At 55.8% G+C, this 26827-nt stretch overlaps 1 protein-coding gene across 7 annotated transcripts in view; it reads right to left on the reverse strand.

Annotated features, from left to right (window-relative positions):
* Positions 1 to 766: 766 nt before the first annotated feature.
* The window catches only part of TTC7B (tetratricopeptide repeat domain 7B), a 237889-nt gene continuing 211828 nt past the window's right edge, over positions 767 to 26827 (reverse strand). For all 7 annotated transcript variants that reach the window (XM_027120327.1, XM_027120321.1, XM_027120324.1 and 4 more), the window contains one exon: positions 767 to 1741. In XM_027120327.1, the coding sequence (XP_026976128.1) occupies positions 1520 to 1741 (222 nt within the window). In that variant the 3' untranslated portion in view covers positions 767 to 1519. The remainder of the gene's footprint in view (positions 1742 to 26827) is intronic.

The following is a 26827-nucleotide window of genomic DNA, read 5'->3' on the forward strand; positions in this document are numbered from 1 at the left end:
TGACTTATGACCACCCGCAGCTCCAGGTGCTGCCTGGCAGGGCCAGTGCTAAAGTTGGGATGCCTACCTGCTTTGCCTACAGTGAGCTCCTGCCTTCAGTCTCTCTCCAGACATCAGCTGACCCCTCACCTGCCTGCCTAGTGAGTCATGGAGGTTGTGTCTAGCTCAGGGGGAGGGGGATTGAGACTTAGCGTGCCTACGATCAGAGCTCAGGCTCTGCACACTTCCCTGGGTCCTGGCAGGGTGGGGTCACCCCACAGCTGCTCAGCCACGCAGCTCTGGGGGATTAGAGAGGCCTGCTCAAGTCCTCTCTGGTTCTTCATCTTTACTCTTCACTCTGTTGGGCTGAGTCTCTGACTTCACATCTGGTCCCCAAACCTCTACATGCCCTCTCCTCACGGTGGCAGGACGGCTACTGCAGTTCCAGCCTCACCTCTCAGGTTTAGGTCCCTCAGGAGAGTGAGACTCTTTCCTTGCAGCTCCCACTCTCACTGGACCATTTCAGGTCACATGCTCATTCCCCATCCTCCGTAGAAGTGAATGCTAGATGTTAACTGGCCAGGCCTCAGTCACATGCTCCAATCCCAGGCAACATGGGGAGAGCTGGGAAAGGTGAATTCCCACACTAAAATCAGGGCTGGACCTCCTAGTTCCAAGGGCGGACCTGTCCAGGGCGGCCCCCAGGCGCCGAAAGCTCCCCACCCCAGGAACTGAGCCTTAACCTCTCTCGGGTCTGTGGGCTTTCACGAACAACACAAGCCATGGGTCCATTTAAAAATCATTTTATTATTAACTTCATCTTTCCATTTAGCCAAGTGTCTGTCATGTATAAGGAATGTCGGTAAATATTCCATTTGAAGCTTCTTTGTACATATTTCCATCGATAAATAAACTCTGAATTCACATAAAAAAGTTAAACTTAAATAACTCATATTTCCTTCTCTTGTAACAGGCCTATATTGGTAAAATATAAATATTCTTGGACTCAGGCTTTGTTCTAAGTGAGGGCAGTAATTTATCACATGGTACAATTACTGACAACAAAACTAAGAAATTGTCGGCTGGTGTCCTGGCTTGGACGAGTACTGAGGCGGAAAACAGAAAATTCACATTTGGTTTCTGGGCCAAGGGTAGGGCAGGAGTGGTGATGGTGGGGAGAGAACAGTTTTCTTTAGAGCTCTGATAAAAATAATCTGTTCTGCCACTGAATTTTAACTTTGAATATATTCTTCTACATTTGCAGATTAATTCCATGATCATTTTACTTAAAACTTAGATGTCAGCTAACAAAATATGGCACATGATCCATTTTGAACAACGTCAGTAGGTTCAGAAACTATCATTGGGCTGGCGAAAACGACAACAGAAATGCACGTAGAGAGCGACGATCAGGGGTTGGTTTGTTTAGTCCACTGTGGTCAATCGCACATTCATCCAGGGCCTTCGTGCGCACACTCGACCCTCAGCGCGCCCAGGAGGGGCCCCCTTGGCCTGGGCAGCAGTGAGGCTGGGGTGCTGCTCAGAGCACGCGGGGGATGATGGTGAAGGGCACCGCGGGGCTGCTGGCCTCCAGCTCCAAGGCCGTCAGGAAGCACTCAGTGGCCGCCGCGTCGTTGCCCTGAGCTTGCAGGACCTCACCCAGTCCGTTCCAGACCTCGTGGGCCGTGGAGTTCACCTGCACTGCGTCCCGGAGGATCTTCTCGGCCAGACTGTAGCGGCCCAGCTGATGGAGGATCAGGGCCTGCAGAGACAGACAGACAGTCAGAGAGACTACCACTCTGCACTCCTATCTGTCCTTGAGTTTCGGCACGTTCCTTGGAGGGAGGCATGCATCTCCATTGGGCTGGGCACAACGTAAGTTCAAGTTCTTCCTGCACTTGGGGCTAAGAGTCAAAAGAATCGCTCGAACCATGAACTGTATGAAGTTACTGATGTTCAGCCTTTTTTTTTTAACGGTACGCGGGCCTCTCACTGTTGTGGCCACTCCCGTTGCGGAGCACAGGCTCCAGACGCGCAGGCTCAGCGGCCATAGCTCACAGGCCCAGCCGCTCTGCGGCATGTGGGATCTTCCCGGACCGGGGCACGAACCCGCGTCCCCTGCATCGGCAGGCGGACTCTCAACCACTGCGCCACCAGGGAAGCCCTCAAAGCGTTTTTTATAGCCCCGTAAATCTTTGGCTAAATGGAATCTTACTGCTCACGCTCACACATTATGGGTATAAACAGACAAAAAGGAACTGCTGAGGGTAGGACAAGGGGGGGGGGGCCCAGAGTCCCCAGTGGGATCCCCAGAGGCCCTGTACAGGCTCAGTGGAACCAGCTGGACAACCATTTGGAGAGTCTTCCTTTAGGACAAATTTCCCCAAAGTGGCATTACTGGGTCAGAGGATAAGACTCTTTAGGGTTCTCCAAATATTTTGCAAATGATATCCCCAAAGGGTGGCGTCATGTTTTTAGCCATCTACAGAGTTGCAGTGGTCCGTCCTCCGCCCCACCCCCGCTACCATTACTCTTTATTTTTACTAATTTTGTAAGTGCAGATTGTCCCCTCCTTGTCAAAACCTGCATTTCTTTCATAACAATTGAGGTTAAATATTCAATATTTCCCATGCCCATTAGAAGACATGCATCTGTTACCGTAATGGTCTAAAGTCTGTTTTTGACTTTTGAGGGTTTTTTTTCTTCTGTGAACAGAAGTTTTTAGTTTTTTAAGTTGAATTTGTTGATCTTTGGTTATTTACTGATTGATTGTCACTTCAAAGCTTAGGCAGTTATCCTTTCAAAGAACTGACATGCCTTGGATTCCATTTGTTGTGATCTGACTCCCCCGCCCCCATAGTTGTCCACCTTCCCCGGCAGATAGGAAACCTCAGTGGGTCTCCATAGCTGGACACAAACTAGCTGGACACAAACTAGCTGGACATAAACTAGCTACTCCCCGCTTCCCCTCATTCCTGTGAGGCACTGCCTTTGTCACACAGTGAATTACTGCAAGAGATGCGGGGGGGGGGGGGGGGAGCTTCTTAAATTTTCCGATGAGCTACACCACCTACCTTTCACATAAGCACCGTGCTGTTTGGATTTCCTTATTCCACATTAGGATTGAACAGGTGGGATTAGAGCCTTTCCTCATTGCTCTTCGCTTTCAGTGTATTTATTGACAATCTTGCCCTGTACTAGTCCAGATGAATTTTAAAAATCACTTTGTGGCTTCCCTTTGGGAGTTGAATTGTACTTGCATGAAAGCTCTAAGAGTGTGGAGAAGCCTAACATCCTTACAGTGTTTTGTCTTCCTGCCCAAGAATGTGGCCTGACTCACCGGTCCTTCAAATCTCGGCCCTGTACTTTCTTTCTGTGCCTCACGTGTGGCAGGGGTGAGTCCTCCCTGGTTTCCTCAAAGCTGTACTTCACCGGCGGGCAAGGGGCAGACCCAGGCAGTGCAGGGGCATGACGTGCAGCCTGGGCCAGGTGGGCCCACTCCAAAGGGCTCTGGCCTCCAAGATGCGCTCTCAGACGGGGTAGGAGGAGCCCTCAGCAGGCGGTGTCCAGCACCTGAGGGCTGTCTGGCTGACCTTGCCCCGGGCTTGTGGCCCTGGGGGTGGTGTCTGAGAGCCAGAAAAGCAGCCTGACTTCCCAGAGTCGCCTGCACCTATGAGCCGCTGGCACGGGAGCCGTGAGGCCAACCCCGGAGGAGCTTGCGGTCAGCGGGGCCTGGGAGACCCACGGCCCCAGCACAGGGTGTGACGCCTCGTCTCTGGGAGGGGAGCCAGCCCGGGGAGGCTCCCTGAGTGAGGAGGTAGAGGAGGCCTCAGGCCAAGAGGCTGCAGACTTTAAGGTCAGGTCCAGCCTCTCTAAGAGGCAAACTGCATACGTGTCCTTTCTTATTAACATCTAGATACGCTGTAACAATGTCCACCCTGGAGTCCCTGGGTACGAGTAGGTCCTGGACTGGATCTGCCAGAGCTGGGGGCTCCGGGGGGGTGGCCAGGGCCAGGCAGGAGGGTGTTCCAAGCTTCGGAAGAAAAGAGGTGGCGGAAGCCAGTGCTCGCAATTAGGATTTTACTGGGTTTCTGGAATTTGCTCTCCTCAGACTGCAAGGCCTTCCCGTTCTGCAGTGAGCACTGCTGGGTTTCGGCTGCCTTCCTAGGCTGGTCAGGGTCAGGTTTGCTGGGACTACCGTGAAAGCCCCCTGTTTGCACATGAGGCCACCGCATGGAAGCACTTCCCGCGTCCACAGGGTTTTCTCCTCATGGCTCCCTCCCCAGAGCACCGACTCCCTACCCACCCAGGAGGGGACAAGGGAACAAGGGCGGACATTCAGTGTGGACCCGGGCTTCCTGGCAGGATGAATAGTAATAATAAGAGCGGCAGCGAGTGCTAACAGTGTTTATAGCACACCAGGCCCTGCTCCAAGTGCTTAGTTCACCTGGGGACTCCAGAGCAATTTCACACAGGCGTGGCCAGGACACAGAAGCACCTGCGTGCAAGGCCTGCTTTTATTGCTGCGGAGAAAGAGCCCACAGTTGAGGCGGAAAACATGCTCACGCACTGGGTCCTCCTACCCCCATTTTGCAGGTGAGTATGCCAGGGTGCCTAGAGGCTCCGGGTCTCTTGCCCTGGGACAAGCTGCTTACTGCAGAGCCGGGCCAGAACCTGCATCTCCCAACTCTTCAGGCCTCCCTGAAGGCCATTCGGCTGTGGAGTGCACGGTGGGGTGGGGAGTAACCGCATCCCTCTCCCAGGTGGCGCCCCCACTACTCCGGCCCTCCGTTAGAGAAAACCTGACAGCTGACACCTGCACTTCCCAACCTCGAAGGTCAGGTGGAAAGAACGGGAGGCCACTTGCCCAGGATGTGAGGGCTATGCCTCCTTTCTTCCAGGGGAGGTTATCAGCCCCAACTCCTGCTAGAACATTCTGATTTAGCCAACAGAGAAATGAGAGGAGGGAGGAGGGTCTGGGTAATGGCAGCAAACACAGGCATTTAAAGGTTACAGAAGGAGTCCCGTCGCGTTCCTTCAAGGCAAGACTTTCTCAATGCATCAAATTATTGAACACACACGTTTTCTGAGCGGCTCTACCAGGCAGGGAGGCACAGATTGAGTGTTTGGCAAATGGTGATGGGGACAAGGCACCTGGTAAGCCACAAAGAGGCATGCTTGGTTAATTGGTGCAGGTGGAGAATATAACTTAGGTCCCACTGGCTCTGCTGCGGTAGAAGCAGCCTCATGCTGTTTCCTTTCTGTACCCGGAGTTCTGTCTCCCCGTCGGGCACTATGCCGGACGCTTGAACTTGGCTTTGGCTCGTCTCCTATTTCCTCCACTTTAGATATAAGGAGACAGGCTCGGAAAGGCCAAGTGTCTTGCCCAAGGTCACAGGGCACACGAGTATGGAGCTTGCAGGCCAGCCCAGGTCTTCCTGAGGCCAAAGCCCCGTTCTCCCCACCTTGGCTTCTCATCCGCTCGCTGCTGCCTCTGTCACTTTAAGAGACAAGGCCGGTGCCCCTCAGGCACTAACCCAGTTACATCTGAGCAACAGTAAACGGGCACCTGCCATGCTGTCTCTCCCTTCCACTTTCTCTGACCACTGACGGCCGGCTCTGTCGCTCCTTCCCGCGGTTACAATGGGGAGGTGGCTCCTCTCCAGGGCACAGCTTTTCTCCTATTTTTCTGCTGTTTGGGAGCATCCTGTATATTCACTCAAGGACCGGAAGGCTCCTTGCCTCCCTTTGGTGGCCCACAGGCCGGCTGTGACCTTGAGGCTTGGGGTGGCTGCAGCCGCCAAAGGACTGGGGCTGCTGTTAGCCGGAAGGCAGACCAATGAGATGTGGAGACCCAGGAGGACCAGGGCCTTGGTCCAGCAAGGCCCGGAGGTCACTGCTCTCAGCAGCAATGACCTGCCCCTACTCTGCTGGAGTGGGGACGAGAACCCCAGTCCTTTTGCTGGGAATTTTGTTTAGAAAGTGGCAGGCTGCTGAATCTACCCTATCTTGGGGGCTCTAGGGTACACGGCAGCGGCAAGTGTACCCCCCAAAATGCCTGCAGGAACCAGCCCCTGGGCTAATCTGACCCATCGCCCTCAGTGCTGGGCAGCTAAGGGCCGTTGTGAGTCTCTAGTGTTCTCGTGGGCTTGGAAATTTCCAGCCCATTCCTGGACTTATATTCCGAATGTACGAACAGGCTACCATTTCCAGATGACCTTGAAGCTTCCTGAGCAATCTGTCTAGTGGAACTAATTCCTAAAGCTGGAGCAGCTCGGGGAGACATCAGACTTGCTAGGGGCTGCCAGCTCAGGCTTGGCCAGGGAATGAAAAATCGGCCTCTCCCCAGTGCCCCAGTGAGGCAAGAGCAGCTCAGAAATCAGTCACACGAGGAGTCCAACCAGAACAAGCTCCAGCTGGGGTCTGAGTCACTGTACTGGGCCAGCGTTGCCGGCAGGTTGGCCAGAGGTGGGATGGGACCTGGACGGGCCTGGCTGTCAGGACTGACACACCTCCCGAACCCCTCTACGTTGTGAGAGGCCTCCCCTGGCTTTGATGTGCGCTTATGCATTAGGACCCTGCTGTCTTTTTCATCCTTCAGGCCCCCTGCTTCCTCTCTTCTGCAAAGATCAGAGGCCACTGATCTCACCACCAGCTGGGTCTCACCACCAGCTGGGTCCAACTTTCTCCTGGTACAGACCTCTGGGTTCATCCAGGCTGATTTGTCAGCCCAGGTATTTCTGCAGGACATAGCCCCCAGCCCCCGTCCACCTGTCCAACCTTAGTCGGTCCCGGCCTGGCCCCCTGCTGCTGGGGCTCTAGTCCATCTGCTTGAAGTGCTGAAGATCCCCATTCCCCCCAAAGCCCAGGCTACACTGCCTACCTTAGGCAGGGCTACCCAGAGGCACACGGCTCCCAGCTCCAGCCCTCAGGCTGGCAGGAGACAGAGATTTCGACGACTGACATATTTCATTACCTTAGTAAGTACCCCCCATCAAAATCACAAAAACTCACTGAGCGATTGCCCAGCCCCCAGCCACATGCTGGGGACACCGATGTGGGCAAGAAGCAGGCCTGCTTTCAAAGCTGGGGCCTGGTGACCATCCTAACACGACCGAGCTATGTGCCAGGCGCTGGGCTACGCCTCGGCCGGCGCGCCCAGGCCCTCACTCACGTCTACGCCTCGGGGCCTCAGCAGGTAATGTTGGCTCCTGCCTAAGGCAGGGCGTAAGTGGCAGAGCTGAGACGTGAACGCTGCCGCCCGTGCTCCTGACACTGGGCCCTCTCCCTTTCTCTTGGAGAGGATGTGCAAACAGGCCTCCACCTTTGCCAGCCCTGCTGTTTCTGGAGACTCTGGAGGTGGGGAGCTGTCTGGGGCTGGCCTTCTGAGAGGACGGGAAGCACTGAGGAGGTAGCTCATTAGTCCCTTTCTCCAGACACAAATGGAGGCAGCTCCCCAAGCTTGTAATTATTATAATCAGGTGTTTTGTACAAATAAGATCTTGGCGATGCACCAAGTTGCAAATAAGGGATTAAATTAAACTTGTTATTTCAAATGAGACAAAACGGACTTGGCTAGTTTGAAGCCAATTAGCATCTTCCTCATTCATGTCTTTCATGCGTGTGTGAAAATAGCTGCTCAAGGACTAAACACCTTGCCCCACGCTGAGGGCGCCGTGCAGAAGCCCTGTGCAGGCTCCACTGCTGCAGCCCTGGCTCTGCGGAGACTCTGTCTACGGTCCCGGGAGACCAACAGCCGGGCTGCAGGACAAAAAGCTCCTTGGAGATTTTAGACATCCCTGTGGTGCTCTGCCCAAGTGCCAAGTCAGCCCTTCGCTGGGTTCAAGGGTGTCTCAGACCCCTGCTTGTCCCCCTAGGCGCACAGGTACAGGGAGATAACATCGCCGCAAGATCCCCACCACAGCATGCCTTGCAGAGGGGGAAGGATTTCCCTGGCACCCGTGAGCCAGGGGCCCCATCCTGGATGGGGGCTAATGACCAGATCTGCAGCCTTTCCCAGGGCCTGGCCTGCACCTGAGCTGCTGGGACCGTTCAAGGCAAGCCAGCACCTCCGAGCTTTGGACAAGGATAGTTAAGCCTCCTCCTGGTGGAATTCCCGTTGTCAGGACCCTGGGATTGTGATGGCAGCTAAAGGAAAGCCTGTCTCCCCAGCTTGTTACTCTCGGGGACAATGACAGAGCTGCTGAGCTGGCTGCAGTCTGAGCTGCGGCTGTGCTGGCTGGGGGAGGTGTGTCAGGGGGTCAAGACACAGGCTGTGCAGGCCCTCGTCACCGCTGGTGGCTCTGGAGTTAGAGGGGCCCACCAGCAGCCGGGGAAAGGTGTGGATCGCTCAGAGACGGCAGAGGGTAGGTCCGGAGCACGGGCTCTAGGCTCCCCCGAACTGGTTTGAATCCTAGCTCCACCACTGACTTGAACAACTTCTTCTGGGTCTCAGGTCTTCTGTCTGTATAATGGGGACAAATACTAAAATACAGGCGAGCAGCAAGGCCTAAATGAGACAGAGTTTGTAAAGTACTCAGTACGATAAATCTTCGGTGAATGGTCCCCATCATCAACATTACGATTATGAGCGCTATCATTCCTCCTAATGATCGCGGGGCAGGGAGGGCTTCCAGGACGCCCACGGTTAGATGCTTCGTCACTGCCAGCCCTGATGCCCTCTGGGCTGGTGCTCACAGAGCAGGGACCATCTGATTTGCCTTTGCTTTTGTAGCACCTAGAGCGGGCCTGGCACAGCTGAGGTTCTAGGTGAATGTCTGTTGAATGGATGGAAGGATGGAAAAGGGGACGGTGTGGATGCTGTGTGATGGTGGGGAGGGGAGAAGTGGGCATGGCCTCTTCTAGTGCTTCTGACTAATGAGCCCCTCAAAGTTCTGGCCTCAGGTCACCCTTGTCCACACTCCCAAGTCAGACCCCGCTCACTCAGAGCCTTCTCCGCCTTCCGGGTACATCAGCATGGTGGCTGAGTGAGGGAGGGGAGCAGCTCCGTGGGAGAAGGTGCCCGGCTCCCGCTGGAGCCCAGGGGCTGCCATGGTCTGCCCTCAGGCTGTTTGCTCACTCACCACAGATCTGACACCGCTCCCCAAGAAAACCCCAGAACCCACCTACAGACTTTCTGGTCCTACACTCTTACAGATGAGGGAACAGAGGGCGAGAGAGGAAAAGAGGCTTGCTCAAGGCCACGGCCCCTGGATGCAGAGTGGGCTCGACCCCTGAAGGTGCCAGGAGAGGCCTGGTGGCCAGCACCCAGAGTTTTAGTTTCGGAGCCCAGTGCTTTAACACCACCCTCAACACAGCTGTATGTGCACGGCAGAGTCAGGGCTTTCTGGAAGCCTATCAGGCCCCCAAGAGGGAACAGCGACCCCACACGAGCTCCCACCCTTTCCCAGAGGCCATAGGTTGGCTGGTCTGGGAGTCAGCACCAGCTGAAACATCACATTGGGTGAGAAAACCCAGCGCGCTGCCGTCCCTTCTCTTCAGGTGTTTGCATTTTCTTCCTGAAGAGGCAATCCATCAGAGAGAAGCAGGGTGGTAGCGGTGGTGTTCTCAAAACTATTTTTCTTTCCAATCAGAAGACCACAAGGAGACAACCGACTTAGAAAGGCTTTCCTCGGAGCAGCTCTGAATGCCAAGCCCAGGGAGGCCCGCTCTTCTCTGCAAGCATCAAAGGCACTGTTGGTTCTGAGCACGAGCATTTTGTGGGTGCAGCGAGGGGGCAGCCCTGAGCCCCGCCCTGCTTTCCAACAACGCCTTGAAGAGGAACTGAACTCATACTCGGATGGGGCGGGGTTGCAGCTTCTTCACCTGGATTCCAGCAGCTCTGGGTGAGGCCTGGTTTACGCTGGGCTCTGTTTTGTGTTTCATTTCTGTTTGCTTTGAGTGCTTAGAAATCGCACTGGCTTGCCAGGGGCCCGAGTGTGTGTATCTTGGCAACTATGGCAGCCACGGAAGCCCCGCCTAACCCGGCCAGGAGTCCCCAGGGAGCCTCATCCTAGGGATCCTGGCTGATGCCGAGGGCGTCTGCAATCCTACCTCCTACAGCCCCTTGCCCGCTGGAGCTCCAGAGCCTTCCATAGGCCGTCAAGAGGGAGTCGAGGATGCCCTGGAGAAGGACCCCTGGGAGTTGGTGGGACTCAGTTTTCCTATCAGCAGATCTCAAGTTTTGGGGAGGGGCTGGTTCTTTGCCACTTTACTCAATTTGATCCAGTTTCCCCAAAGGCCAAAGCTAGCCATTCTTGAGAAGCACGTACTCATCTGAGCCAGGACACAGCAGGGCATGTGCACGGCTGCTGCAACCATCACCTGGGGGTCTCAGAGTCCCACCTAGCTGCCCCGGTCCTCAGGTGGGGACAGAGCGTTCATGAGGCCATCTGACCTTCAGAGCAACAAAGGGCCGCTGACGTCCTCATGAAGAGGAGGGGCAGTGCTGGCTGAGCGGCTCCCGGGGAAGGGCCAGTTCTGGACAGTGACCTTGAGGATGGTTCCTGACCGGGGTTGGTGGGATTGAGAAGCTGGGGGCGGGGGGAGGAGAGTGGGGACCAGGCCTCCACGGTAGCCAGACTTTTTCCACGTATTCTGGGGCTGGAGACGAGCGTTACGAGAAAACCTCCTGGCACCCCTGTGGCCTCCGTCCTCCACATCCCCCCAGCCTCCCTGCTCCGGTGTCAGAACCAAATCACGAGGTGGCTCCGTCCCCCACCCCACTTCAAGTCAACTAGGCCAAATGCCCCCATGTCCTCAGACAGGCATGGGGGTGCAGCACCCAGAGAGGAGCCTCGGCCCGAGGAACCAGCGGTCTGGGCACTAAGCAGACACCCTGGGAGCCATTCCCTCAGCAGTGTGTGCTGTGAAATGGTGCTGAGTATTCCAGAGGGAGGAGGGAAAGACCCCCAGCCCTTCCTTCCCTCCCCCAGAGGATGAGCAGACGTGGCTGAGAGGCTGCCCACACCTTTGCTCACCAGGACGCCTGTGCTCTCGTGGGGGCCCCTTTCCAGGTCAAATGTTTTATTTGAAGAAATGTACCTTCTGGGGACCAGGCCTTTCTAGCATTGAACTCAACTCAGAAGGAAACAAAGCTCAATTTTTCAAAAACCTCTTGTTTTTCGAAGCCAGCAGCCAACCAGCTATGGAAGCAGAAATCCTCGGGGTTGGTGCGGGGTGGGGGTTGGGCCTCTGCTCTATGACAGAAATCCCTGCTGCAGTCCCCGACAGGCAGCCTCCCACTCTGGCTTGCACCCTCCAGTGACGGGGAGCTCACTACTTCTCCAGGCCGCCCACACCGTTGGTGGGCAGTCTGAACTGTCGGTTAAAAACGTGTAGCCCTAATTAGGCTTTATATCTAATTCCTACTCTTTGATGTTTGCTGAGTCCTCTGGAGTCATGCAGAAAAGTTCCCTCCCCTCCCTTTCTGCCCTATAGCCTTTCAGGCTCTGAAGAAAGCTTCCAGAATTCTCTCTCTCTCTCTCTCTCTCTCTCTCTCTCTCTCTCTCTCGCTCTCACACACACACACACACACACACACACACACACACACACTTCAGGGCTTTAGAGGAATGGTAAACTCAGACCTCCCACCCTCCTGCCCCCATCTCACTGGACTCTAGTGCTGAGGGCGGCGCCCAAAGGAGACCTCACTGCGGGCTCAGAAGGAGCCGTTAAGCCCCAGAAAACCGCGAGTGGGGCTCTTCCTTTATTTTTAAGCGTCTGACTGGCAGAATCTTTCGAAGCTGCTTTCTTCCAGGATGGTGTGGAATATTCTGAAGGAGCTCATTCTACGATTAGCAGAGCAGTGGGCCGTCAGGCAGTAAACACCAGCGGTGAGCGGGGGGGCAAGTCTGGCCCGAGCCAGAGGGCCCGTCCAGCCCCCAGTGGATGTCACACAGACTCAGGGCCCTTGGCCCCAAATTTCCTCTGGCCTAATTTCTTTGAAACTGGGTAGCTCGGCGTCAGTGCTGAAATATCCACAGATCATGGTGGCTTCTAGGGAACAGTCCCTCAGGGAGGAACCACAGCTGGCCTGCCAGCAGCTTCCAAGCACCGAAGGCCCACAGCCTGTCGCATCTGCAGCAGGGCGTCGGGAGGGCGCTCAGGCGTGTGCAGAAGGGCACGTGAGCGCCTCCAAAGGCGGGAAAGGGGGCCATGGGTGGGCACGCACGCTGTCAGGGTCACAGAGTGAGCTGAGGAACAGCATCCCAGTTCCCGGGTTCCCAGGACGGGGCTCGCTCACTTTGCTACAACCAAGGCTGTTTTTAGCTCTTCTCTCCCTTCCGCAAACTTCTTTTGAGTACTGCGATGATCCAGCACCGCGGTGTCGGGAGCTGTGTGGCGCGCAGGGCGCTCAGAGGCACAGGCCGACACCCTGGCCACATTCCCTGCTCTCTCTGGCCTGGAGGGGTTGGTTTGCCGGGGGTCCTGCCCCAGACTGAGAGCCCCCTGAGCAGGGCAGGACTGTCATTCACGTGCGGACACATCGAGAACAGAGCCAGGCTGCTGGAAGGAGGGTAAGGGGGAACATTCCAGGAGAGAAAACATGACGCTCCCCCCTTTATAAAAAACGAATGAGAAGCTCATAGTTGGGGTGATCACTCATGGCCACACAGCGGTGAAGCACTGTCACCCCAAATCGGATCCGATGCCTCCACCTCTAAAAGCTTCCCGTAAACTGGTACCTGGCCCTGCGTGTCTAGTTCTTCCTGGAGGACAGTGGCTCTCCCTGAATGGTCTGGGGTAGGCAGGCTCCTATCCGGGGGAGCCACACCGGGGAGGGGCCTTAGAGGTGACAGAGAAATGAGGAAATGGCCCTGGGAGTTGGGTCCCAGCACCCAGGTTTCCCAAGGACCAGCTCAGGGCTCTTTGCCACACGTCAGGTTACCAGGATCTCGAGCGAGGGCACCGGGCATACAGGGAGCTTAGACGCATGCCTAGAGCCTTCTCTGGGTTCACTGGCTCTGACCCTACAGCTCGTGGCTGGTTTGTCCAGGGAGCAATCCTCCTTGGGGGAGAAGTTCTGGGGACATGACATCCCCGTCCAGCTCTGTCAGCCTGCCTGGGCAGCGCAGGCCCTTCCTGCACGTTGTGGCTTCCAGACCATGGGCTCTCCAGACCCAGGGGACCACCAGAGCGCCTGGCCTGAGAGGGGCTGACAGCGTTGCCCTCATCTGTGTGACGTGAAGAGCGCCCACCCTACCCGGCACGCTGCTCACACGGCACGCCCGTTCAGTCTGGGACGGGGGCAGCCCGGCTCCCTTCCCTGCGACGTTACCTCAGCAGCATCTGTCCCACTGGCTGTGCTATCTTATAACCATCCCCCACCTGTAATCTCTGCTGGAAGATGAGCTCAGACTCCAGATTACAGATGGGGCGTCCTGTGCCCTTGGCAGTCTCCCCTGGCCCCGACTGCAACCCGGCTGTCTAGAACCCAGCGCCCCTTCACTTGCCCTTCAGAGTTCATGGTGTGGTGATTTTGCTAGTCAGGAAAAAAAAAGGGAGAGCTGACCTCAGTAACAGAAGGATGACATCACCTCAACATCAGTATGTCTGAGCATCTCTCTGACTCGAGCGCTGGAAGGACTAAGGAGGCGTCGGCTTCCTTCCTCCCTGAAAACCAGCGCAAAGGCAGGCTGGGAGCTGCTCTCTCTCCTTACCCCAAGTGCTGCCCCGACCCCTAGCCCTGGGAGTGGAATTACTTTTATCTGTGTCCCGAGGCCTGGGTGTCCCACACGGCAGCAGGCAGGACCCTCGGAGACCAGGCCGGCAGGGTGACAGGGAGTCCCGTGCCCGGGCAGGTGAGCTCCACACTGGCCGCAGCCTGAGGCGAGGCACTCGTAAATTCAACGAGCTCGCGCTCAGAAACGCCAGCGTGAGCATCTCCAGAGCTCTGCGTGGCACACTGAGCTAACTGAAGAAATGTCAGCTCAAGCCAGCCCCACGCAGCATCAAGGGACACCCGTGAGAAGGAGTCTCGGGGTTACTTCTGCACCTGAGGCTGGGCGGGGGCCCTGGCGAGGGGCGAAGGGGGGAGCTTTGGTGTCCCCAAAAGATGTGGAGATCCTGGGCATCGTCCTCACTCTGAAGCCTGGGACAGTTCTTGGTAACGTTCCAGGTAAATCTCTAGCCCCGCCTCCCTCACTCTGCCATTTGAATCACGGGCTTCGTTGTTGCAACTATTAGCTCAGAGTCTCAGCGTGAACGGGAACGTCAGCTGCCAGCTCTGAGGAGAGAGAAAGCCACAGCTTGGCCCCAGGGCTGTGGGACCTGCCACGCCCCAGCCAATGTTTTCTGTGGGTGCTAACACGGCTCCCCGTGCCCATACTTTTCCATTGGTAATGGGCAAGAGACTCCTGGCTGACTTAGTTAAACATCTCCCTGGTTGACTTATTTATAAAGAATAAATAAGGAGGATATCCACCTTCCCCAACAGCAAGTCAGGCAGGAACAAGAGCAAGGGGTGGCCCGGAAGTCAGCATTTCCCCACGGTCTGAGTTACCCACGCAGTGGAAAGTTTGGTGCTCATCACCCCAGAGGCCGAGGCCCAGCCTCCCACCCTCAGGGGAGGCTGTTGCTACTCCGGGTGTGTTTGGGAAGATGGTGTTCCTCTCGAGGCCTGTGCAGCCCGGCCAGAGAGTAAACCGGGTCCTGCTTTGGGCCCAGCCTCCCTGTGGGGTCCCAGGGCTTCCACAGGTGAGAACAGCAGCCCAGGCAGTCACCTGGCTCTTCCAGAAGCTGGTGGGAATGGGGAGGGAGACATGACCCCAGAGCCCTGGAGCGGGGAGTGGAGGTTCTCCACGGTCAGAAAGACGATTCCCAGGCCACCACCTCGTCGCTGAGCTGATGAGCTTCCTGGGAGAAGCCGAGGGTGGGAGGGTCCTAGAAACTCCAGCCTCACTCCTGAGGTCCCAGGCTGAGATCCCTTCCCAACGACCCTGACACACCCTCATCAGGCCTCTGTCCCAACCTGTCCTCAGATGGGGGGATGGGGTGGGGGAGGTCACACCTTTGACTGGCGTGTCACTGTACGTGAGTCTGAACATTTACCACCAAACAATGAAAGCAAAAGCCGGTCCTGTTATTTCCAGCAAGAAGTCCTGGCCTTCCCTGGGCCGGCACCCTGGTGGAGGGCAGGCCCTCTCAGGCCAGCTCCGTGGTCCACTGCCAGCTGTCCAACTTAGGCAAAACCTTCTCTCTAGCCTCTTTCCCAACCTAGAAAATGAAGGGGTGGAGTAGATGATCTCCAGATGAAAACACTAGGGTTTGGGAGAGTTTCCCACCCACCAAGTATTTTTGGAGCACCCACGACACACCTGATGCCTACCTATTCTTTCAGGGCTTAAAGTTTAATTGGAGGAACAAGCAGAAAACACTACAGGGCAGCCTCTTTCCTGCTGTCTGCAGGGTAACCGACCACAGTGTGAAAGGAAGGGGCGAGGGGCAGCGGCCGGCACGGCTGGGAGGGCTTCCCGGGGGAGGAGAGGCCCAGAGCAGGGCTGCCCTCCAGCAGCAAAACTGGACACAAACAGGAGAGTGGCCCCAGAGGCACATTCCCTACCGCGGCGCAGTAGCCCAGGCAGAAGAGAGGAGAGCAGGCTCTGCTCTGATTCTGTGGGGGACCCTGGGGACGCTGGGGACCTGTGTGCCCTGGAACCCCGTGGGCACTCAGTAAATGCTGCTTGACTGAAAGGCAGTTCCGGTCCCTGGCACGTGCTCAGTATACTACAGGCACTCAATAGATGGCTGTGTGTGGGCGTCATCTCCCTGCTCAGTCACCCACTCCAGTCTAGGCAGTGCCCACCCTAAGAGGGGTTGGCACCCTCCATGGCACCCGGAGCAGGGGAGCGGAGGGGAGGGCTTCCAGGCCCCAGCCCTGCAGGCTCCTTGGGGCTATCATGGAGAACGTCAGCTACACGACGGCCACCAGGACGCCTCAAGGCCAAGTGCTCCCGCGACCGGGCTTCCAGCAGGTCCGGCCGGGGGCTGCCCACCCGAGGCCCACCGGCTGGAGCGGGACAATGCTCCCCACCTGCCCCGCCGGGACGTGAGCACGGTGATTTACTCTCCGCCAAGGAGGATGCGGTCATTTTGGCGAGCGCCTCCCCCATCCCCGCCAGGGTTTGGCATGAACAATTTTTCCATTTTTACACAGGAACAAACAGAAATGATAAGACAGTTTCTGATGACGGGAGGACAGGAATTGATAAACCTTGGAAAAAACGTTTTCCACAAATAACATGAGGACTCACCCCACGGAGTGCGGGCAGGAAGGTACGTGTGGGCTCCGGGACCCCTGGGCCAGGCCGGGCCAGCCTGGAGGACAGAGCCCGGGGAAGCTATGCTGCAGTGAGGAAAAGAAAGACAGGCAGTTTGCTCGGACATGGGGACTTCCTCGCCTGGGCTTTTGTTATAAACGTTCTCCCCAGGGTCCTCAGGCCTCGTCCTGGGACATGCGGGGAGCAGCTGCCACCGGGAACCACGTGGCTGCCGGGGAAATGGAACAACCTGGCCCGCGCTCTCTGTTCCCACAGAGCCGAGCTCTTACCACTGACCACTTCAACACAGAGTAAACAGCATCAAGATTAGGGCCGTTTCCTCAAAACTCCCCCATCAGTCCCCATGGGAAGGGTGCAGTGACGTGGTGGCTCCCCTGAACAGAGGCCCTCAGGGCTGGGCCTCGGTGCCCAGGGCCATGAAGGCTTCTCCAGGCCACGTGCCTGTGCAGGGAGCTCCCCAGCGGATCCCTGAGGGGTTGACCAATCACCTGGGTGGAGACAGGCAATAGGAGAAGGAAATTACAGCCACTGCAAATATCGCTCCTGTGGTTAAGCTCCTGCGACTCTCACGTGTGTGGACTTAGGGAAGGTAACACTCACTGGGTCCACAGAGGTGGCCGCTCGCAGCCAGTGGGGACCTGCCCCGGGCTCCGCTGCCCTAGGAGCTGAGCGGGTCTGGTCTCAGCTTCCTGGTAACCCTCTCGGGCACCCCCTGCTCTCCGACTGGGGTACTTTGCTGAGAAGTGAGCCCTGGCCTTCTCCCAAAGGACCTAACGTCCACCTTGCATGGGCCCTGGGGACCTCTTCACCTCACCCTCAGTTCTCACAGCCATGCGTCCTTGGGAAAAGGGAAGGTGCAGAAACCTAACACCTGCTAGGCAGCTCTTACATGCTGAGCAGGTGCCCTCACAACACCTATAAGGATAGACAGCTAGTGGGAAGCAGCGGAAGATCACAGGGAGATCAGCTCCGTGCTTTGTGACCACCTGGAGGGGTGGGATGGGGAGGGTGGGAGGGAGACGCCAGAGGGAGGGGATATGGGGATGTATGTGTAGGTATGGCCGATTCACTTTGTTACACAGCAGAAACGAACGCACCATTGTAAAGCAATTATACTCCAATAAAGATGTTAAAAAAAAAAAAAAAAAGGATGGAATTCTCATTTCTGCATGACAGAGGCCAAACTGTCCAAGGTCGTAGGAATCGCCCATGGTTGGTAGAGCTAGAAATCAAACGTGGGTCTTCTTGGCTCCAAGATGTGAGATCTCCCAAAGACCTCTCCCTCCCGGCCACCTGCCCGGGCAGTTCTGAGTCTCAGTCTAACGACCTCTCCCTCCCGGCCACCTGCCCGGGCAGTCCTGAGTCTCAGTCTTTCTCCCCGTTGCCTCCTCTCAGCTGTTGTCTCTGTGGAGAGTGGTGAGGTGAGCTCCACTGCATCTGTGCCCCAAGCACCCTGCGCCCGCAAGTCCTGACTCAGGGACACCTGTGCTCTTCTTTGTCGATGTCCACTGCTCCCCCTTCTCCTCTGCCTCCCTCCCCACCACTAAACCATCTGGATCGGAGTCCAGCCGTGTGCTGGTAAAGTTGCTCTCCGAAAGAAAAAACCCCGGATGCGTAGCATTTGCCACTTTCCGTGGTATAAATACTCCCTCCGCGGCTGAGTTCACAGGACGTCACTGTAGGCGGAGCTGGGAAGCCGGGAACAGAGCGGCCCACCGGCCCCGCAGGCACCGTCTGCGTCCTCTAATTGGCAGGAGCCCTGAGCTCCTCGCCCCCAACGAGAGCAGAGAGGGGCAAGAAAGGCAGGCGATGCTGGTGCCCTGAAACGCGTGCACCCCGTCGGCCAAAGCACGTGTTACCTTGATGGCTGGGCGGGGTCAGCACAAAAATACTGTTTTCTCCAGGATCGAGGACAGAAGGGGAGAAAAGAGGCCCGTTTTCTTCTGTCATCAAGCAACTTGACTCGGGGAAGCTTAAGGCATCGTTGAAACGCCCTCATAACGCCTCTGACATCTGGCCTTTGTCTTCTCCCATTCAGTCTCCAAAGGATCGTTGGGCAACATGGCCTCCTAAGCCTGGATTTCCCTAAAGCCAACTTCCTTGTACACCGGGCTGCGTCCTGTCATACTCGTGGGTGGGTGCACGGTGGTCGGGGGTGACTGGAGGGGCTGCTGGCAGCAAGGAGGATGGGATTGCAGCTTTAATCATTCCAGAGGCAGGAGCAGATTCGTCCCCTTTGTGTGAGACACCAGGCAGCAGGTACAGAACCTAACAGCTTGTGGGAGTCCTAATTAGAGAGCCAGGTATAACTCCGTTGACCTGCCCGGCTTTGAAAGGCCTGGAAAAATGCATGTTTGTCCTTAGGAAGAAGCAGATTTTGCTTCTCGCTTGTTCTGCAAGGTCCCCGCGGGGATCGCTTGTTGGCACTTTGATTCTAGCCTCCTGCATCTGCCCGGATGCCCGCTGCCCGGACGTGGAGGATCAGAGAGAACTTGCGGGGACCCGGGTCCCTACAGGGGAGGGGCTGTTTTCCACAACAGGCCTGCTTCACGCCTTTGTTTATGAAGAAAGACACAGCATCGTACCCCACAGCTTCCCCCGTGGGGCTGGGCCAGCAGTTTCTGCTTCATTTGGAAGGACATCAGCCAGCATTTCAATTTCGGATCTAATCAAGACTGACCTCTCGGCAAGGCCAGATCCCAGGCTTAGTGTGTGTGTGTCCAGGATTCCTTGGAGAAACAATCACTGCTGTTATCAGCTTGGGTTATCCCCCTCCCAACCCTGCCCCCCCAACCCAGGAGGCTGCCAGCTGGCCAGAGAATCAGGTCTCCAGGAGACATCAAGAGGGGACAGTTCACGTTTTTCTCGAGAACCAAGGCCGCATTGACTGTCAGACACCATTGGAGTCTAGGTAAAGCTAGAACAGCCCCTGACACGGAGCAGGGGCTCAAATACTGAGTCCTTTGCGGCTTTACATGCCTTCTGGGCGACTAGCTGATGTTCTGAGAGGCTTGAAAAGAAACAACACCTGCAAAGGCATTTTAAGCGACAGGTGTTATGTAAACACCAAGCAGATGAGGAAGGTGGAGGGAGGACGCAGCCTGGAGGAGGGACGAGAGGGACCGCGGGACAGTCAGTGGACCTGGCGGGAAGTGAAGGGGCAAAGTAACCACGGGGCGAAGTGCTTGGAGTCCCGGGAACCTTGGCGGAGGAGCCGTCGAGCTGAGGAGCTCGCAAAGGGCGTTCCCAAACTCTTGGAGTCTTGGGCTTTCTGGACACCGAGGCCCAGATCTGAGAGCTAGTGGGGGGTCTCTCAGACCGCAGTTCTCTTCTCTCCCCAGGAGGCAGCTGAGGCCTTCCTTGGAGGCACGTTGGGGTAAGGCCAGCTCCGGACCCCGGGCAGCCGTCTCACCAAATACCCCAGCGTGGAGCCCCTGCACACCTTGTACCCCTCCTTGGTCAGCAGGTTTCTAAGAGCAAGGGGTCTGCGATGACAGGCCCCAGAGGAGGCTTCTGCACATCTGGATCCAAGTAATGACCTTTCCAGAGCCTGAAACCTGGTGATTCTTGGTATTTCGTCATTGGTGCATTTGGCATTCCTTCCTCCTAAAGCAATCCTTCACCACCACCCCACCCCCTTGGTAACAGGAGGGACACCAAAGGCTAACCCAGAAACTTTTCTGCATGTGCCTGGGCTCCTAAATCAGTGCTGAAGCTGTCGATTCAGGCATATCCAGGGTCCGGGCAGCTGTGAGCAGGGATGCTACACAGCAGGGAGAGACCCCTCTGGGCAAGGTGAGAGGCAAGAGGAAAGACAGAGACTTCACTGCAGTTGAGAGCAAAAGAGAAAGGAGACAGGCTCAGCAGTTGCTGCTTGACTGTCAAGTCACAGAGTCAAGCCCTCCAATCCCCAGAAGATGGTGAGAAATTCCACTCCTCCCACCAGAGCAAGGGGCAGAGTTCTCTGGGGCCAGGGTCACCCTGGAGGGGTCCAGAGAGCTGATGCCTTTCACCCCACCCCCAACCCAAGAAGGCAAGTGCTATTATCCCGTTTTACAGATAAGGAAAGTGGGCATGAAACCTTCGAAAGTGATGGAATCAGGATTCCTGGTGGGTCTGCCACTCAGTGCTGTGCCCTTGGCAAGTCCCTTCCCCTGTCTGTCTCAGCTTCCCCAATTGTGAAAGGGGACGCTTAGATTAGGGAATTCCACTGGCGTTCTAAATCCCGGACTGCTTTCAACTGCCTGGGGAGCATCAGGTCCAAAGGCTTTCATCTGCCACCTGTCCACCCTAGGCCATGGTCCTTGATATCGGTGAAGGAAAACCAGAAGCAGTGCCTGGGGGAGACTTCTCACAGGAGGTCCTCCCTAGACCTCTGGGCTGAAGAGTTTTAAGTTCAGACTGTCAGAAGGTCCGGACAACACATGAGAGAGACATGGCCCAGAGAGAGCCCAGAAACACCAGCAGGGGCGTCTCTGGGACCAGCCCCAAATGATGGGGAAGCAATTCAGGCACGAGACGGGTCGGAGGCTGCCAGCCCGGGTGGCTCCAAATGCCACCATGAGAAAATGGTGGCAGCTACGCCCTCTGGCTGCGTTCAGAGGCAGGCTGCGCGGGGGCGGAGGGAGCTGAGGAATCCAAGTTAAGCAGCAGGGCTAAAATCCTGGGAGGCCTGAAATAAGGAGAGGGGATTAGGGACCGGGATCTGAGAACACAGAAGGACCCTGGTAAGTGAAAAAATCTGGATCAAATTCCTGATCCAAGCTAGGGAGCAATAACTGTGGAAAGGCAGGAAAGCAGTGGAAGCGAACCGTCAAATCGTCCTGGAATAATGGGGCAGAATTTCTAAGAATAAATGGTTTGGGTAGAGTATGTCAGATTTTAAATAATTTTAGATCATCATTACTAATGAGACACTGAACCACTCTGCCTGTAATTAGTCATCTAAGACTCCAAAACAAAAGAGGAATAAACACAGAATTCATTTTTTCCCTTAAGCTGCAGCAAAGGAAAGCCTAGTGACACGGCTTGCATTTCAGAACCTGCCCTGGGTCTGTGTTGCTTCTGGGTCTGTGATTTCAGTCCTCAGGGAACGCAGGGGTGGCCCGATGCCACGGCTCCCTGGCCAGCACCCAGAAAATGCTGCAGTGGGAGGATGGACCCAATCATCAAGCAGAAAATGTCTGCAGAGAACATCCCTGCACCGACTGATGCTGTTTGGGGTGGGAGGGTTTCTGGCGGGGGCGGGGGGTGGCGGGAACAAGGGCCCCAAGTCACACAGGAGTCATGCGGATGTACAGCACACGTTCCGGATTCCCAGGCGACAATCCTTTTGCTCCAACAAGGACACACGTTCCCAACAAGCCAGAAGCACACAGTTTCAAAATGATGTGAAGACATAGCTTGTGTCGTAAAACCTTTCAATTACCTGCTTCTTCCCTCAAGTCATTCCCAATACCCGCCACCCCCGTCCCCACCCAAAGGTCCTCTCTGCTGGGTTCGCTCCCCTGATCCGCTTCGGCAGACTCTCTCTTTGACTGTTTCTGCCTCTGCTGTCACCTCCCTCCCAAAGATGGGTGCAGGTGCTCTGCAAAGCCAGTTAGGGCAATGTGGCCTCTCCCTCCCTTCCTTGGAAGACGCCCCTCCCCAACCCAAGCAAGATATGAGAGCAGAGAAGATATCTTGGTGCTGTGGAAATAAGGAAGCTGCTTTCATCTGGGTTTGGGGTGGGGGTCAGGGGCAAAAGAAGAGGCTCCCTCAGTCTGGGACCAAGAGCAGAAGGTGGTCTCGTCCTGAACGGGATGCCAGGCTCACAATCTATGGAGGGAACCAGCAGGAAGGGCTGAGGGTGTGTCCCGAGTCACAACCAAGGGACAAAAGATTGTCCTTGGGGAGAGATGGCTTGGGGGTGACCAACAGAAAGTCCACTACAAGAGAATTCACCTGCCTGAGGGAGTGGGGTTTGGACGTCCGTTGTTTTCAGACAGGAGATGATGTTGAATGATACTTGCGTGGCACACGGGGCTGAGGCTACCCCTTTCTTGCCTCATCTGTAGCCACAGGACATTAGCAGGGAGGCTCTGGCCTACAGGGGAGGGAACAGGTGGGAGCTCTCTGGCCCAGGAAGAAGCTGTGTGTGGCGGAGGAGGGGTGCTGCCTGGGTCCACGCAGCTCCAACCCCTCGGCGGCTGCCACGCCAACACGTCTGCCTCGGTGCCCCCGGCCGCCCGGGGTGGCCATTTCAGCCTCCCCAGCACTTGAGTCTGAGTCAGGCCTTGGGGCCTGGAATCTAGCTTGGCAGGTGAGCTCCTCTGGGGAGCGGGGAAACAGAGCACAGGGGCTTCGACCAAGGAATGGTGGATTCTTTTTACATTACCATTTTGATCTCTGGTCTGGAACTAGGTCTCTCGTGGGTGTGGTCAGGTGAGTCCGTTTCTTAGAGGTGACCCTCCCCGACTGGACTGAGAGAGCCTGGCAGGCCCGGCAGACAGCTGCACGGGGGCGCCTGCCCGCCCTCGGCCCGGGCCTCACCCCTGTGGACTCCAGGAGCGTCCCACGGCCGTCTGTGGTCTAAGGATGGTGACCACCATCCTCCCCAAATGGGGTTCAGGGTCTGACACAGAAGAATGTGCTTGGGGACAACAGGACAGAGTGTCTGAACTTGAGAGGGGTCGTCACCGCGCCCCTCCCGGGGCCCCTGAACAGAGGGCTGCCCCTCCAGCCTTCTGTCATGTTCAGCCCCTGGAGCAGGTCCACAGGTAACCACTAAGCTGACACACCTGACGGGAGCCCTGCCTGGCAGCCCAGCAAGTCCTCTCTGAGATCCCGCTGCCCGGGAGGTGCATTAATTAGCCCTGTCCGGGCCTCCACGGTCTCCAGTCCCACCTCAGTGTCATTTCCTGTCCTCGTGGTCGATGGGACTTTGTGCAGAGGCGGAGCCACAAAGAGCTAGTAAACCTGCCCGGCGGAGCCAGCATGTTCCCACGAGAGCTGCTCGGTCTATTCAAGGGAATTAGCACCCAGGCTTTGGGGGGCTTCACTCATAAAAGGGGAGTAATGACATCTGTCAAGTTCACCATCGCCTGTAGCTGTTCTCCCCCTCCCTCCTCCCCAGCCCACCCGCCCCACGCCGGCCGGCCACCCCTGGTCTACGCAGTCACTGGGCTGCCTCAGGCAGGGCGCCTTCCCCCAAGGAGCAGACAGACCCATGAGCAAACAAGTCCGCGTTGGTTCAACCGGTGCTTCCAGGGAGGGAGGTCAAGGGGCTGAGGGCCCCTCTGTCAGGGTAGGTAGGTGGGGGGGCCAAGAAACGCTTCTCAGAGGCAGTGACTCCTGAGCCGGGCTCCACGACAGGCTCTGCCCTTCCTGCCGCCCAGGCTGATGCCTGGTACCTGACCGCCCCTGCCCACAGGCCGAGGGCCCACCCCACCCTGGCCATGGGGGCACCCATCTTCCACAGCAGCCCTGGTCTGGCCCAGCTGGGCCTCCCCCTGAACCCAGTCAGAAGAGATGCTTTCCGCCTCTACCTGACAACAAGTCAGGCCAGCTGGGGCCTCCACCGTTCCCTGACTCCTTTCAGCCTGGATAACTAGGGCTACAGGCTCAACAGAAACAGTCAGAAAGTAATATTTAAAAAGGAAAGTGTAATACCATGCTCTCGGCCAAGCACGTGCCACGATATATTCTTTTTTTTTTTTTTTTCTTTTTTTGCGGTACGCGGGCCTCTCACTGTTGTGGCCTCTCCCGTTGCGGAGCACAGCCTCCAGACGCGCAGGCTCAGCGGCCGTGGCTCACGGGCCCAGCCGCTCCGCGGCATGTGGGATCTTCCCGGACCGGGGCACAAACCCATGTCCCCTGCATCGGCAGGCGGACTCTCAACCACTGCGCCACCAGGGAAGCCCCATGATATATTCTTATTTCAGCTCCTCCAACTGCTGAAATTTGGTTCAGGAGGAAAGCCACACCCATGGTCAGTTCCTTCAGAAAAGAACTCCCTGTCAAATCGAGGCAGAGAGGCTTCCACCACGGGCAGGTGGGACCTAAATTATGGAGACTGGTAGTAACGCTCATAGCTAGTGCTTATGGAGGGCTAGGCAGCCTGTGTGACTCACTTAACCCGCAAAATCACACCGCCAGGGGATCACCATTATTATCCCCATTTTATAGCTGAGAAAATGGAAGTACAGAAAGATTAAGGGACGTATCTCAGGCCACACAGTTGGTAAGTGACAAAGCTGGGACCCAGGTGGGTTGGCTCCAGTGCCACGCTCTCAACCTCTGTGCTGTCCTATCGTTCAAGCTGGAGACTCTTAAGTGACTCTACCTTCTCATCCTGGCTCTGCTCCTAACTTGAAATACGACCTAGGGCAGGTCACCAAGGGCAGCGTCCCCATCAGTAAAAATGAAATTCTCTATTTCATATTTCATACTGCAAGAATAAACATCAGATACGGCGAATGAGGTTTTACATTTCTTTTTTGAGGTTAAGGTTATATTCGTGCTAATTATTAATAATTCTTGGGGGACTTCCCTGGTGGCACAGTGGTTAAGAATCTGCCTGCCAACGCAGGGGACATGGATTCGAGCCCTGGTCGGAGAAGATCTCACATGCCGAGGAGCAACTAAGCCCGTGCGCCGCAACTACTGAGCCTGCACTCTAGAGACTGAGAGCCACAACAACCGAGCCTGCGTGCCACAACTACTGAAGCCCGCACACCTGGAGCCCGTGCTCCACAACAAGAGAAGCCACCGCAATGAGAAGCCCGGGCACTGCAATGAAGAGCAGCCCCGGCTCACTGCAACTAGAGAGAGCCCGCGCGCAGCAACGAAGACCCAACGAAGCCAAAAATAAATAAATAAATCTATTAAAAAAAGAAAAATTCTTGGAAGGGCCTGAAGCTGTCAATGTTGCTCAGAGGCAGTGTGTACCATTAAGGGACGGGAGGGAAGCTGGAGTGAGGAACAGGGGCTAAGCATCTGGTAGAAGGCCCTGCTCTTTCCTCTCCTCTGTTAGTTTGAGTCCCAAATACTGTCAGTAAAGACAGTAGAGAAGTTAAGGCCTGTACACTGTTCAAAGAGTACTGTCAACAGCACACAGATGAGTAGGAAAGGTGGACATCTAAATATTTCAGTAGTCTTCCTTTAAAGAAAACAATTGTTCTCCTTATGTTTAAAAGCATTTTAAAAATCCTGGAAGTAAATGAAATACAATTAATAGATGAGAAGGCTTCTCACTAGACGATGGTAGTGTTTTGTTCCCTGCCAATCATTCTTTCTATGTACAGAGAGAAATCGATACTTTCGATGAAAGAGATCCGTTTCTCAAGATCAGCATTTGCAAGGGGAAGGGTATCTCCATTCGGCTTCATTACCTTAATTGTACCTGGGTCTTATCCAGAGTAACAGGAAGGATCAAAGTTCCCTTCTTTAAGACTGGCTTCTCCAAGGGAAAGATGCGGAGCCCTGCCCTGTCTGGGCCCTGGGCCCTGGGTACCCCTTACTAAACTGATGGATAAGCTAGACAGATACACAGACAGTTGCCGCCTCTGGAATCACCCTGAAAATTTCACGACTCCATGCTGCATCTCTCCTCCAATAGGGGCATCAACTGGAAAACGTGCTTCTAAATCATAAAATAGACGCAAGCTATTTCCTCCAAGTCTCATGAAACACTTTAAAAGAAGGAGAGAGAGAAAAACACCAAAGTTTCATAATTTAGCAGTGCAAGCTGCGTCAGGCAAGCCGGAGTCACCTCCTTCCCTTGATTCAGACCTGCCCTGCCTGCCACCCTTCTGGCTCGTCATGTGCAATGGGATGAGGTATTTTCGCACAGTAGACGCGCGTGTAAGCTTGAGGACAGTTTAAAGAAAGCTCCGACTTCAGGTCCCTCTTTGAACTTCAGAAGAGCTGCTGTCGTCTCCGAGCAATGTCATTAGCCTTGTTCGGATGCTTCCGGCTCAAACTTTAGAGCTGCGAACACAACTTAAAATGAAGTAACCATCCAGAAGACTTGTCCCCCTGCACCGCGCATTTCAGGTCCTCCTTCCAGACCTCCCGCCGACGTGGCGTGCCTCCGGGTATTTCATAACAGGATGCACATTTCCGACAGCGCGGCCGTTCTCTGCCAGCCTTTGCTACTAACGTGCTCCCGGAACAGAACTGCAGCACCTGTTCTGAAGTTCTCACACTTGATGTCACTACAGATTTCTGATGTTTCTGAAAATGTAAGATCACGGAGGAGACCCTCGAAGACACCTGTGCTGAAATCTTTAGCCTGGAGCTGTCTGGATTGAACTGAGGTGTGGGGTGAGGCGTGTTTCACGCCTCATCCACAGAGGTCAGCCAGCACTTTTGGACCCTTCATGCCCCAAACAAAAAGTCTATTCTATTATTCAACTGGCCACCTACAAGAGCCCCCAAAGTGTCTTTCCACTGAGCAGGAACCCCCTGCAGCCTCCCTGGGGGTCCTTGCCGAGCTATTCATACAACCCACCATCACGGGGCCCTCAGGCTGAGGCAGGGAGGCCTCCGCCTCACTCCTGGGAGGACCCCTGGGGCCTGACCCC

The sequence above is a fragment of the Aethalodelphis obliquidens genome, unplaced genomic scaffold (genome assembly GCF_003676395.1).
Source record: "Aethalodelphis obliquidens isolate GAN/ISIS:26980383/991018 unplaced genomic scaffold, ASM367639v1 scaffold21, whole genome shotgun sequence".
Taxonomy (NCBI): Eukaryota; Metazoa; Chordata; class Mammalia; order Artiodactyla; family Delphinidae; genus Aethalodelphis; species Aethalodelphis obliquidens.